The 12,998-nt window shown below is 24.3% G+C and overlaps 1 protein-coding gene across 32 annotated transcripts; it reads left to right on the top strand.

The window, feature by feature from the left end:
- The first annotated feature begins 2,562 nt into the window (after positions 1 to 2,562).
- Positions 2,563 to 9,727, top strand: LOC112283373 (uncharacterized). Of its 32 annotated transcripts, XM_024521973.3 has the most exons (10): positions 2,563 to 3,037; positions 3,292 to 3,348; positions 4,122 to 4,220; positions 4,443 to 4,617; positions 4,979 to 5,102; positions 5,346 to 5,475; positions 5,633 to 5,817; positions 6,200 to 6,581; positions 6,894 to 7,019; positions 7,209 to 8,905. In XM_024521973.3, exons 3-10 carry the CDS (start codon positions 4,146 to 4,148, stop codon positions 7,899 to 7,901), a joined length of 1,890 nt encoding a protein of 629 aa, XP_024377741.1. In that variant the 5' UTR covers positions 2,563 to 3,037; positions 3,292 to 3,348; positions 4,122 to 4,145; the 3' UTR covers positions 7,902 to 8,905. The 32 variants fall into 32 exon arrangements, 29 of the variants coding, with proteins under 29 accessions (XP_024377741.1, XP_024377740.1, XP_073390652.1 ...); XR_012217643.2 differs by lacking the exon at positions 3,292 to 3,348 and having other exon boundaries at positions 6,934 to 7,019; positions 7,219 to 7,432; XR_012217642.2 differs by lacking the exon at positions 3,292 to 3,348 and having other exon boundaries at positions 6,934 to 7,019; positions 7,199 to 7,432.
- Positions 9,728 to 12,998: the final 3,271 nt, after the last annotated feature.

Below are 12,998 nucleotides of genomic sequence, written 5' to 3'. Positions count from 1 at the left end.
AGTTTTGGTGGTAAGAAATTAGAAGCTTATACTACAAGTATTTCACTTTATAAATAGTATATATAAGGAAAATATTGAGGCTATCATTAGTCTATTTAATTCCTCTATGAAATCTTGTTTTTATCTACATTATAAGCCTTCTTGTATCTCAGCCATAATTATGTGGTTATAATATTTGAATGTAATTGTTTGCTGTCCACACCCATTACTTGTTCTTGTGAGAAAATAGTTGATGTAATTGAGTTATTAAATTCTATCTCTTATAACATAGAAAATTTACTATCTATTATGTTGTATATAAGGTTGTGAAGTTGATATGTAGATTACTTAACTAAATTTGGATTTTAAAAATCAACCTACTTTAGATATATTATTTGGTTTTGTAATTATTTAATGAGTAAGCCAAAATACTTTTTCTAGGCAATTTTTTTTTTGTAATATATTATATCCTATTTCTTTAAACATTACCATATTCAAAGTTGTTGCAACATTTATATAAGAAGATCAATTTTTTCTAACTATGCATAGTTATAAATTATTTAATAATATAAATTTAATTAATATTTTTTATTAAATATAATTAGCATAAGAATGTTTTTATATTTTCATAAGATATTACTTGGATTATACTATATTATTCTACTAAAAATATTATATATACCTAGATAATTATAAATTATATACTAAAATTAATATTCAAAATATCGGTACAAAAAATAAAAAAACTCATTGGTAGAATATTTCTATGATTTAAATATATAAAAAATAATTATACAAATTAACTAAATAATCTAAATTTAGCACAAATGTAACATAAAATAAATTCAAATCACACACTTTATTGGCAATTGCTACAATTTTAGTTTATTTTTATTTTTATATAATGAGTATATGTTTAAAATTTTAATATATATTATATATATTTAATATATATTTTTAATAAAAATTTAATATATATATATGTATTGGTTTAAAAATTTTAAATTTTAAACAACATATAATTATTATTATTATAATTTTATTTTTATTTTTATAAAAACTAATACATCATTGTATTAGTAAATATATTAAAGTATTTAATTATTGTTATTTTTTTACATTGAGCTACTACAAAAGTAAATAGGATCAAAACTAAAATGATTTTGATTTTTTATAAATAATTAAAGAATAAAATTTATCTAATAATAGAATATAGAATCTTTATTAGTATTAAAATTAAATGTATCTGAACTATTAAAATTAAATGTATCTTGGTTATAATTAAAAAATAAAATAAAATATCATTGAATCGAAATTATTAGCTATAATTTATTTCTATATTTTTAATTTTTTAATTTTGATCCATTCTTCTCGAATTAAATTATAAAAAAATTATAGAATATATTTGAATATTATTTATTAACATGATTTCTAAATCTTAGAAGACAAATGACATCAAGTTATAAATCTTACACCATATCATGCCTCCTAGCAAAATTCAGAAAAATTGTCGATTTTGAGGAATAAAAAGGTCTATTAATCTTAAATATTTTTGCTCATTATTTTCAAATAATAAAAATTTCTATAAGGAGAAAATAAAATTGAAGTTATAAATCTTGTATAATTTAATATATATTTTTAAATGAATATTTTATATAAATTTGAATAGTTAAGATCAAAATTATTACAACTTAAAGATATAAAAATATACTAATAATTTAATAATAGTCATTGTAAATACTTTTTTAAACTTAAATATTAATTTTTTTTCTAATTATTGTTAATTTTAATTATAAAAATTATCATATCAAGGGTGTTACTTATGGTACCACAATTTTGCTAGGCCACCATCATTTGCCATCTATTACATGTCACCATAAGTTTTTCTACAACCACTACAACTTGTCACTCTTTGAACATATTTCATTAATTTTTTTATTCTAAAATAATATCTATTAATATTTTTACTATATATAAGTATATATTAAAATAGATATTGAATTTAAATTTAACATAAAATAATAAATAAATTAATAAATAAATAAAAGTTTATGGTGGTAGTAGCAAAATTATAATGGCATGTAGTGGATAGTAGTGGCAATAGAAAAAACTTCAATGAAATTAACCACATCCTAAATCTATACTTTGATAAAAGTGTGTACTAACTTCTAATATTACTTTTAGTTGAATCATTATTATTCTTTAATTTAATGTATTTTTTTTTTATTTTTACATGATTTTTTTGTTAATTATTTCTTTCTTAAATTAAGTGATCTATTTTTATAATTGTATAAAAAGATTATATATATATTTCTAGATAAGTAATTTATATTTCATTTAAGTTAAATATAATATTAATCCAGCAAATTAAATTATATATTTAGTATAATTTAGACCTAATAGTAAATTTAAGTATAGAGTGTAGTATACATTTAATTTAGTTTAGACCTAATATTATGTTTTAATAATTTTAGTAATTTAAAATTAAAGAATTATATATATATATATATATATATATATATATTCACATATTTTTAAATGCAATCTAAAAAAATGGTTATATATATATATATATATATATATATATATATATGTATATAAAATCAACAAAAATTATTATGTAATTAGTAGAAAATTTATGTCCAAATTTTTTAGTTGAGGATTGCAAGAAGAAGTAACAAATTCAAAAATCCCAATTTCTATGTTTGATATGAATTTTCAGTTGAAATTAAATCTTATAATTTTTTTTTTCCAAATATTTTTTTTAGATTATTTAAGACATTTTATAATTTATATTTTTAGGCACAATGCACGAAATGAGAGTAAAATAATAATCTAGATTCAGTAATGTTTTTAGATGAAATGAATATTTAAATTTATATTTAAATTTTTAGTTTTCTTGATGTTCACATTGTATATTGAATGATCTTAATAATGAATTTATTATGTAAATTATAATTTTTGTATCCAAAAATTGATATTGCTAATAATACAAATGAGGATAATATCAAAAAGAAGGAAAGACAATTAAATGAATACAAAACAAGGTGATTTGGAGGTGGGTGTGTTCATAATCAGATTTAAATAATTTTATACTTGGCATAATTTCTTTTCATAAATATGTATTAAACATTCTTCTAAAAACATTAATGACTATATATTACACCAATAAGCAAATTTTGTTATTGTTGTGTAGTAAATTTTTGAACTTCAGCTTGAAATGAAAGTAGTATAATTCATGATTCAGGGTTGCATAATTTCATTTCCATTCTAACTTCTAAATTTCAATTTATTTATAAAAATAACGTACAGATATTAAAAACAACTTATTGTGGCATCTAAACCAAAAAAAATGTTTAAAACAAAAAGGTGTTACATATTGAAATCCAATAAAATTAGAATAAATTTGAAAATTTTGAGGGAATAAGAGTTTGATATCAGATTTTAATGAACTAAGAACAGTTAAAAAATTATACTTGTATCTTTTTGGATAAAAATGTGTCTCCATTACAGATTTAGTCAAACAGCTCAAAATAATTTTTTGTAAGGATTTACAAGTATTTTTCAGTAATTTGTAAATTTAATACTTCACTAATAATTATTGATCAGATTTATTATAATCACAGTAATAAAAAAATTATCAAATGTTATTACTTATTGATATTTTTACAAAAGAATTGCAGTGTTTAAATATTTTAAAAAATAAAGCACACAAAACCCTAAAATTATTTTAATATTAAAAATTGCTGTAGTAAATTCGTGTAGGAATATAATTTTTTTCTTTTGTTTTTATAAAGAATAATTTCTAATGTATAGTGCATAATATAAAAATACAAACAGAGAGAAATAAATTCCCAAGGTTTAAGGAGTATTTTGAAGTATCAAGTGCTTATATGTTACACAAAATTTTACTCACAGAATTTAAAACCAATGTGTTTAGATTCTGAATGAATGTGCTGTTTATTGTGTGCATTCCTTAAAGAAAAAATGGAATGATTTATTTTCTAACACATTAAATACATATTAAACATATTTTTAATAAATTCAAAGATTAAGTCACCAATCTATCATTGCATGTAAAATATGATGTTGAAATAATTCACAACATTAACTTGAATATCAGATGATGCATTTCATTACAGAGCATTTCAAGAATATTGCAAAAAATGCAACAGACCAACAAAAGAAATGCACCAAAATATGGAGATTTGTTCTCTTTGGGAGTGTCCATTTTTACAGGGGTGAGCTCTTTGTTATATATATATATATATATATATATATTCATATAAATCTTTGCATAATGAATAACTCATAGGGTCATTAAACCCTCTGATGAAACCGGTTCTGATAAAAATTGCTTCAAACTCAATAACGGATTCAAAATTATTTTTAGATTAACAAAGTTAGATTTTTGATAGTTTTGTTTAAAGAATACCTTCTTGTTGAATTTAAAAAACAATTAGAAAAATGGAATAAAGAAAACAAGTAGTAAGAGCGGAAGAAGAAAGAGCAAGAAGAATGATGTTCCACTTGTTGATCTTTCCAATTGTAAATATGAAGTCCTTCGTATTGTTCTTGAGAAGAATGGTTGGGAAGAAGGTCAAGAAGATGACAAAAGATGCCATCTCATTTGGACTGGTAACCTGCAACTCCTTTAAACCATTCTTTATTTTACGTGATTTGGTTATCACTTTCTAATAATTCTGAACCAATTTAGTTTTATATTTTTTTTTATCATTTTTTTCATTTTAAGGATTAATATCTCAAGCAGTAAAACCCTCAAAAAGTTATTTATTTTCAGAAATAATTTTATTTTTCTTACAATTAAGCTTGATATTTTAATATTCAAGTGCATATGTATTTATGGTAGGATTGTTTTTTAAAGGATTATTGAAAGTTTTCTTATATAATAAATAATTGCTTCAGAACATGTGATGTTCTTACTGGCATATCCATACACACACATGTATACATATATACACACATATGAACTTTTCAGATTTATCAGTGGGTCCTGACAAGCTTATGAAATTGAATAAGGGACAAAAAATCAATCATTTTCATGGAATGCTTGCAATATGCAGAAAAAAATCATTGTTTTGCAGCCTTTCAACAATGCGCAAGTATAAACCTACTTCTTCTTCTTTCACACTTAGCCCACTCAATACTGTTCATTTCACACACACTTCACACAATATTTCATGATTATAAAAACTATATCTATCTATATATATAAAACTTTGATATGGAAATCCTCCACTGATTTACTTATAAAAAATTAAACATTATTACATAAAAGAAGTGTTGGGTTGTTCCATCCCAATCTTTGATGCATTGTTTTTTTTTGTAATACTGGATATGAGAAGGCTCTTCCCGGCTGACTACATGTTCTTTCCGCAAGCATTCATCCTACCCAATCAATTATCCAATCTATTAAATTGCTTTAGCCGGTCCAAAGTGAAGACCTTCATTCTTAAACCTGACAATGGTAGCCAAGTGAGCAACTTCACATCACCGCTATCCTCTTTGCTTCTCTATCATTGAACCAATCTCATTTAAATTTATTCAATTTCATATCTATCTATCTATCTATCTATCTATCTATTGAAATGCATATGTCTATCTATGTATTAAAATATTACTATATATATAGGGCAGAGGAGTGGTGTTAGCACAAAGTGTGAGAGATGTGCGGCAAGCCATGGATGGATTCCCCGGCTCTAACCTCGTGGCGCAGAAATACATAACCAAGCCCATGCTCATCAATGGTTTCAAGTTTGACCTCCGCATCTACGTGCTCATCCTTTCATGTGATCCTCTTCGCCTTTACCTCTACAGGTCCTTTTTTCCTTTTTTAAACAACACAATAATTTTTTTCATCTTTGTTTGTTTGACCTTACTTTTTTTCCATCACATTTTTTGTTAGTTCTTTAGTTTCTTTTTCGTTTTTTTTACTTATCTTGTTGTATATATAAATCTTTGTGTTTTGTTTGTTTTTTTTAATATCAGTGATGTTGAGATTAGATGGATGGATGGATGGATGGATGGATGGATGTAATATTTAGTAATAACAACATTTCTATATATATATATATATATATGTATAGATTTTTTTTTTTTTTTTTTTTTTTTTTTTGGAGTAATGAAGTGAAAAACACACTATTGTATTAAATGAGAAAAACGGTTTTCATGAGCACATAAAAACTTTTTGTTAATATAGGGAAGGAATTGCACGTTTTTGTACGGAAAGGTATCAAAAACCTGGGCCAGAAAATTTATCAAAAAATTGCATGCATTTGACCAATTATGCGGTGAACAAATACAATCCCAACTTTTGTTTCAATACAAATGAAAATGAGACAAGCAAGGGTCATAAGTGGACATTAACATCTTTGTTCAAGACATTGTCAATTCAAGGTTTTGACACAACAATACTTCACCAAAAAATATGCCACATTGTGGTGATGACCATTCTTGCCATTGTGCCACTCCTTCAACATAATTATAAGACTTATGTGGGAGATGATAATGGACAATCGTGTTTTGAACTCCTCGGGATGGATGTTCTCATTGACCATAGATGTATTCCATGGTTATTAGAGGTATTGTTTTCTAAACAATTATTTCATGTAACTATTCTAAAACCATAACAAAATCCAATATTTGTGAAGCATTGATACAAATTTGATACCTGTGCATGCAAATGTATTTATTTTATTGAATGTTGAATAGTTTGAGTTAATGACGTCTGAATTTCAATCTCTTCCTCTTAGTAAGTGATTGTGTATGTGCCTATATAGAAATCTAAGAGGAAATTAAAGAGGTATGTGTGTGAAGCTGTGTTTGGGTTTTATTTATTAATTAAAACATATAATATGTAAAGTATTAATGAATCAACAAGGGTTTGGAAACAGGTCAATCATTCACCATCTTTTTCTATTGACACTCCTTTAGATCTCAAAGTAAAGGAAAGCCTAATCACTGACACTTTAAAGTTGGTTCAAATGGATCCTCAGGGAATTTCTAAATTAAGACAACAGGTTTTATCTTTTATCTTTTCATTTATGCATCACTAATCAGTACGTAAAATTCAGGGTTTCTTTTCATTCTATTTTAACAACCAGTTAAATCAGATCAGTTTACTTGAATAAATAAACAATAAAGCTTTATCAAGTCTATTGTTTATATGTAATAAACTCAAGCTATTTTTAATATGAAGTAATGTATAGGATAAAAAAGGTGCCCAAATGCGCTTATATGGAAAATCACCTCCCCTCCCAATTGCAATGGACAAGCCCAAACACACCTCAAAACTCAACCAAGTGGTTTTCCATTTAAACCATGACTTTGAAGACCACGAAGCAAAGAATATGGGTAAATACGAGTGCATATATCCATCACATGATAAAAAGAAGCAAGATTTATATAATAAATTTTTGGATGGAGCACAATCTATTTTTAGTCATTCATTTGATATGAAGGTAAAAGAAACCATTGCCAAAGTCCAAAAAGAACATAACCAAGAGAAAAAATCAAAAAATGAAGAAACTACGAAAGTTGATAAATGCAAAAAGGCCCAACGGGATGCACGTATGGCTGCTTTGGCGGCCATTGCCATCTCTAAAAACCCATCTAGAAATATAATGCTTTTGATAGGACAGAAGTCACTTAATCAATGCAAAAATATTAGTAAAGACATTGTTGGGTCATTACCACGTTTGAAGAAAACTCAACAATTTGATCAATGGCTATCTACCACGCACACAAAACCAACAATAATCAATAAAAAGGAACAATTGGAACTAAGGGCATCTAGCCCATTGGAAAGTGTTTTGGATTGTGAAAATAGAAGGGATTTTGTTGAAAACGTGATGGTATCACAAGAAAAAATTAATCAATGGCAATTAAAAAATCCTCTTTAATTTCTTGGAAGCAATACTACTTCTGAAGCATTTGTTCATTTTGATGAAAATGATAAAAGCGTTCAAGCAAGTTTAGTAGATTATAAAGATGACTAGATATATCATTAAATAAAAAAGAAAAAGAAAAACAAAAATGATAATAATCTACATAGAGTAGTACAAAATAAAGAAGAATTCTTGGAAGATCATGCTCAAGTTGTTTTTACAAAGAATTGTCAATAAAGAAAATGATGTCATTAATAATGTTAAGTACGAACAAAATCAATTATTATTAATAATAATCATAATAATAATAATAAAACCAATATTTCAATATAGTCAAAGTAAAATATAGAAGAAAATTGATCAATCTTATGGTGGTATTGATTGAAATATACTTACAAAAGAAAACTAATAAATCATACAAAAAATTGCCATACATTTAATTTTAGAACAATGTATTTTTAAATTTTTATTAAAGAAATGTAAACACTTAACTGATTCTAAGTAAGTCTTCTTCCAAGTTACATTCAATGTTATACATTGTGAGTTAAAAAGTTGATCTACTAAGCACCAATATCAGTGATAAGTTTTCCAATTATAAGTTGACCACACATGCAAAAGGCTATGTGACTTTAAACTGTCATTTTATTCTTCGGTTTTGAATTCCATCCTCCATACACAAGATAGCATTACATTCCGACGAGGAAAAGCCATTTGATCCTGTCTACAATGCACAAAAAAGCAAAAACTTTTTGAACTTCAAACAAGTTCTAGATGCCTAAACATTAAAATCTGAACGTCAATCAATAAATGATATAACTCACGAAGCTAGAGAAGCTTATGTATAGTTCATGATATTAGTTCGATACTTTTGAAACCTGATCTACAGTTCTCATCAAGCTTTGAAGTGCTACGGACATTATTTCTTGCTGCCTCGAGGCCTAAAAAATCCCATTCAATCCTCGTGTTGTACGCTGTTCTCAAACACTGATATCAAAACCATTGTTGGCTCGTATTCAGACACAACTTTGAACGAATGTAACCATTCTCACTTGCAAGCGCACAATCACATTTCCTTGCGATTTGATCCTACCCTTGGAGTGTCTTTCACGCCCTTAGTCCTCGAATTGGATAGTGTTCCATTACACTAATACCATGCATTCATACAATCACAAAATAAATTTTCGCCGAGTAAGATCTGAGGATTCTATGACATCCAGCAAGACCATCCCATAAGCACAACAATTAAATACTAATCCGTGTCTACACCTCACAAAATCAAAGAATTGTTTTTGCTAGCTCTTCATTCCTTGGGAAGTGACGAAATATCAAGATGGAAACCTGATCTGAGGTTCTCACCTTTACTCATGAGACTGTAAATCAACAAGGCGGAAATGGATTAGGGGCACTAGTAAATGAAGACAAATAAGTCAGTGACCACAACACGTCGAACGCATTTATAATGGAGTTATCTAGATTGTCTTTGAAGGAAAGAACCCGAAGGCACCGATGAGATCATTTCTGCGATCTAATGAGAAATCACTTCCAAAATCCTCCCCACAGTCCAACCTAGACTTATAGACCAGCATTGCAAGAATTGAGACTTATAGACCAGCATTGTAAGAATTAGTGAATAGTTTTTAAAATCAATGTCTACACTAATTTTTTTATTTATATGTATTATTTATAAAAAGAAAAACCTATAAATTTTAGTTAGTAGGTAGAAAAAAGATGAAAAAGAACCTCATTTCTTTTTAGTTATGTAAAAAATATAATTTTTAGTTGATTTATATTAATTTTGTTACTACAAAAATTTACCAAAATAAGTAAAGTAATTTTAAATTGATATTAGTATTATTTTATTATTATATTATAATAATATATTATATAAAATTTATTAATAATTTATTTAGATATTTTTAGAAATTTTTGAAGAAATCTTTTAAGATTTTAATAAAAATTATTTTACCACCTTAGGAGGCTATTATGAAGAAATTAAAAAATATTTAAAACCCATGTAAGATTTCTATGCTAATTGGATTTTTTTAGCACAATGATAAATTTTTAATTTTAAAATAAATAATTTTACTAGTAGAAAATAGGAGGACTAGCAACTAATGTAGTAATTGTAAAGAAAAATGTGAACATGTTCTATACGGATTGTAGCACCTTGAATGTAGGTAGAAAGATAAGACTAAGGCCACATGGCTTGTTTAAAACACTTATATACACTACTTATGAGACTTAAATCTCTAATCTCTTAAGCAATTTTTTAAAGGTTAAATATATTCACTCAATTTTTTTACCATTTTCATTCTATTTTAAAATTATCATAAATTATTCTAATATAAATTAATTTACGTAGTAAACTATCATAAATTTATGATAATTTAGATTGAAGGATAAATTTTATTGCCAAAGAATTGATATAATATTAATAATTAACAAAGTTATAGTAAAGCACATTCTTTTTGAAGCAAACTTTGATGCCAAAGTTTACTACTTGAATTACATTATAAAAGGTAAAGGAATTATCTTCAAGTATGATAAGTAACTATAATCAATGTATTAAATTAAAATTAAACTTCCTACTATTGATTTTATTGATAAAATCTTATAGTAGTATGTAAAAAAAATAGTCTAACGTAGAATTGTGCTTGTACTATAATTAATTCAATATTCTTAGTAAATATTTAATTTTTTCTTACATATTCTCAGAATTTCAAGAACATAATTTAAATTTAGAATGTAAACCAACAACATTTTTGATAATTTATGGTGAAAGTAATATTATTGATTGTCAAGATTTAGAGGCTATGCAACAATTAATTGGATATATTTGTTGTCCATGATATAAAAAAATCTTTATTGCTTTTGATTGTTGACAAGTCTAAAAAATATTCTAGGTTAACAAATATAAAAAATCCTAACTTCCCTTAGTAGAATTAGATACAAAGTATTTATTTCATATTATAATACAAGATTGTAGGGGATTGAAAAAAAGACCACAAGCTACAAATGGATATCTAGTAAGTTCATTGATTTACTTTTGATGCAACATTTCTAATGTATTCTATCTACATGTGTTATTTATTAAAAATATATAAATGTTTGTTAGTAGGTAGAAAAAACATAAAAAATAATCTCATATCTTTTTAATTATTAATATAAAAATATACGATTTTTTGTTGATTTAAATTGATTCTATTTTTATAAAAAAATCATCAACATAAAAAATAGTAAGCTTAAATTAAAATTATTAGTATAAAAATATAATATATTTTTTTTGGTTTTTACAAAGTTTTAGGGCATATTTTTAAGATTTTGGTAAAAATAAGTTTACCACCTTAAAAAGCCATTATGAAGAATTTGAGTAAGATTTTGTAGGGCTTGAAAGATTATAAGATTAATTTTTGAATTTTGAATTTACTATTTTTTGCAGCAAAATTACATATTAATAAAATCAAAAAATTATAAGGTGCAAGAATGATTTTGAATTTGCAAGTTATTTTAAATTTGAATTTATTAATTTATTAGTTTTAGATGGTAAAATTTAAATGATAAAAATAATCATTAAAATTGAAGAATATTAATCGATAAATGTTGACTTAAGATATATTACTTGTGAATTTTGATTTTGAATTTGAATTTATATATTTAGTAATGCATCAATTATAAAATTTATTCTAAAATAGAGTATTAATTTTTATACTTAGTTCTTTGGATATATATATATTTTTAAAAGTAAATATCATCCAATTTAAAACAACCATATAAATACCAAAATTAGTCATATAAAATATATTTGACACATGTTAGATGTAATAATTTATATTTAATAAAAAGAGCATTGCATTGTTAGTAAATGTGATTATAAACTATAAATTGGTATGTCATAATATATCAATATTATTTTATTATAATATTAAGAAGATTTGCAAATAGATATTGTAACATCTAAAATAATGATTTATTAGGGAATATTGAATAAATGAGTATATTTTTTGTATAAAATGTCTTAGAATAAATAAAGTTCGATATAATCTTTATATGTGGATTGTTGCAAGTATGTGTATGTAGATTTTTTTTAAAAATTTATCATATTTTTAATAAAGTTTTTGTTATGTAATATAATTTTTTGAATGGTTCTTATAAGTAAAAAAAATATATATTTTAAAAGACTATCTATTATTTAATAATATTTTAGAGAATTATATTTAAAATTGAAGTATTATGATATAGCCAAAAATATAATTTTGCGGCAAAATTTTAATAAGTATAGAGGTATTATATCTATTTCTATAAATGTTGCAATCTTTAATGAAGTAGAGAATGATGATAAAAGTCTCTATAAGAGATTAAATGATGCAAATTAAGATATTCATTGCAACTACTTAAAATTAATTAATCATCAATTTCAAAGAATAAAAAATATTTTCCACAAGGAAGGTAGAAAGCTAAATGTTACAAAACTTTCTATTTATATAAAAAGTTACAAATAAATTCAATTATAAATAATAGAGATTTTAGAAAAGTTTATAAATCAAAGTATTAGGGATTGTATATTGCAACTAAAACAATGGATATTAGTTACAATGATCTTTTTATCAAAGAAGACAATATCTTAGTTAGTCTAACCTATCCCAACTTTATTAATTTTTTACTCAATGAAAAATAATGCAAATAAGTTTGGAGAGGTATGTAATAAATAAATAAACAAATAAATAATGAAAAAATTTAATTATAAAAAATAAAAATAAAATAAAAAACAAATTTTTTTTACAATTTGATGAAGTAATAAAGATTATTTAAGAATATTGGAACTTAAATCCTATATTGTCCAAGTTTTGATATTGTTGCCTATTAGTCTATGTAAATGTTTAAGTTTGCTATCATTGCCAATTAATCTATGTAAATATTTGATTTTGATATCATTGCCAATTAAATTAAAAAAAAAATTATATATTTGGTTAAACTTAATTTTAATGGATGCTTAAGTTTAACATCATTTCTAAGAGAATTGGAAAATCTTATACATTTGATTGAATTTAATTTATATAAGTGCTTAAGTTTTATAACTTATTAGAGTTATTTACAATAAAATCAACAACCATT

Source organism: Physcomitrium patens, chromosome 6 (assembly GCF_059467195.1).
Source record: "Physcomitrium patens ecotype Gransden chromosome 6, ASM5946719v1, whole genome shotgun sequence".
Classification (NCBI taxonomy): Eukaryota; Viridiplantae; Streptophyta; class Bryopsida; order Funariales; family Funariaceae; genus Physcomitrium; species Physcomitrium patens.
This window is presented reverse-complemented; position numbering and strand designations above follow the sequence as displayed.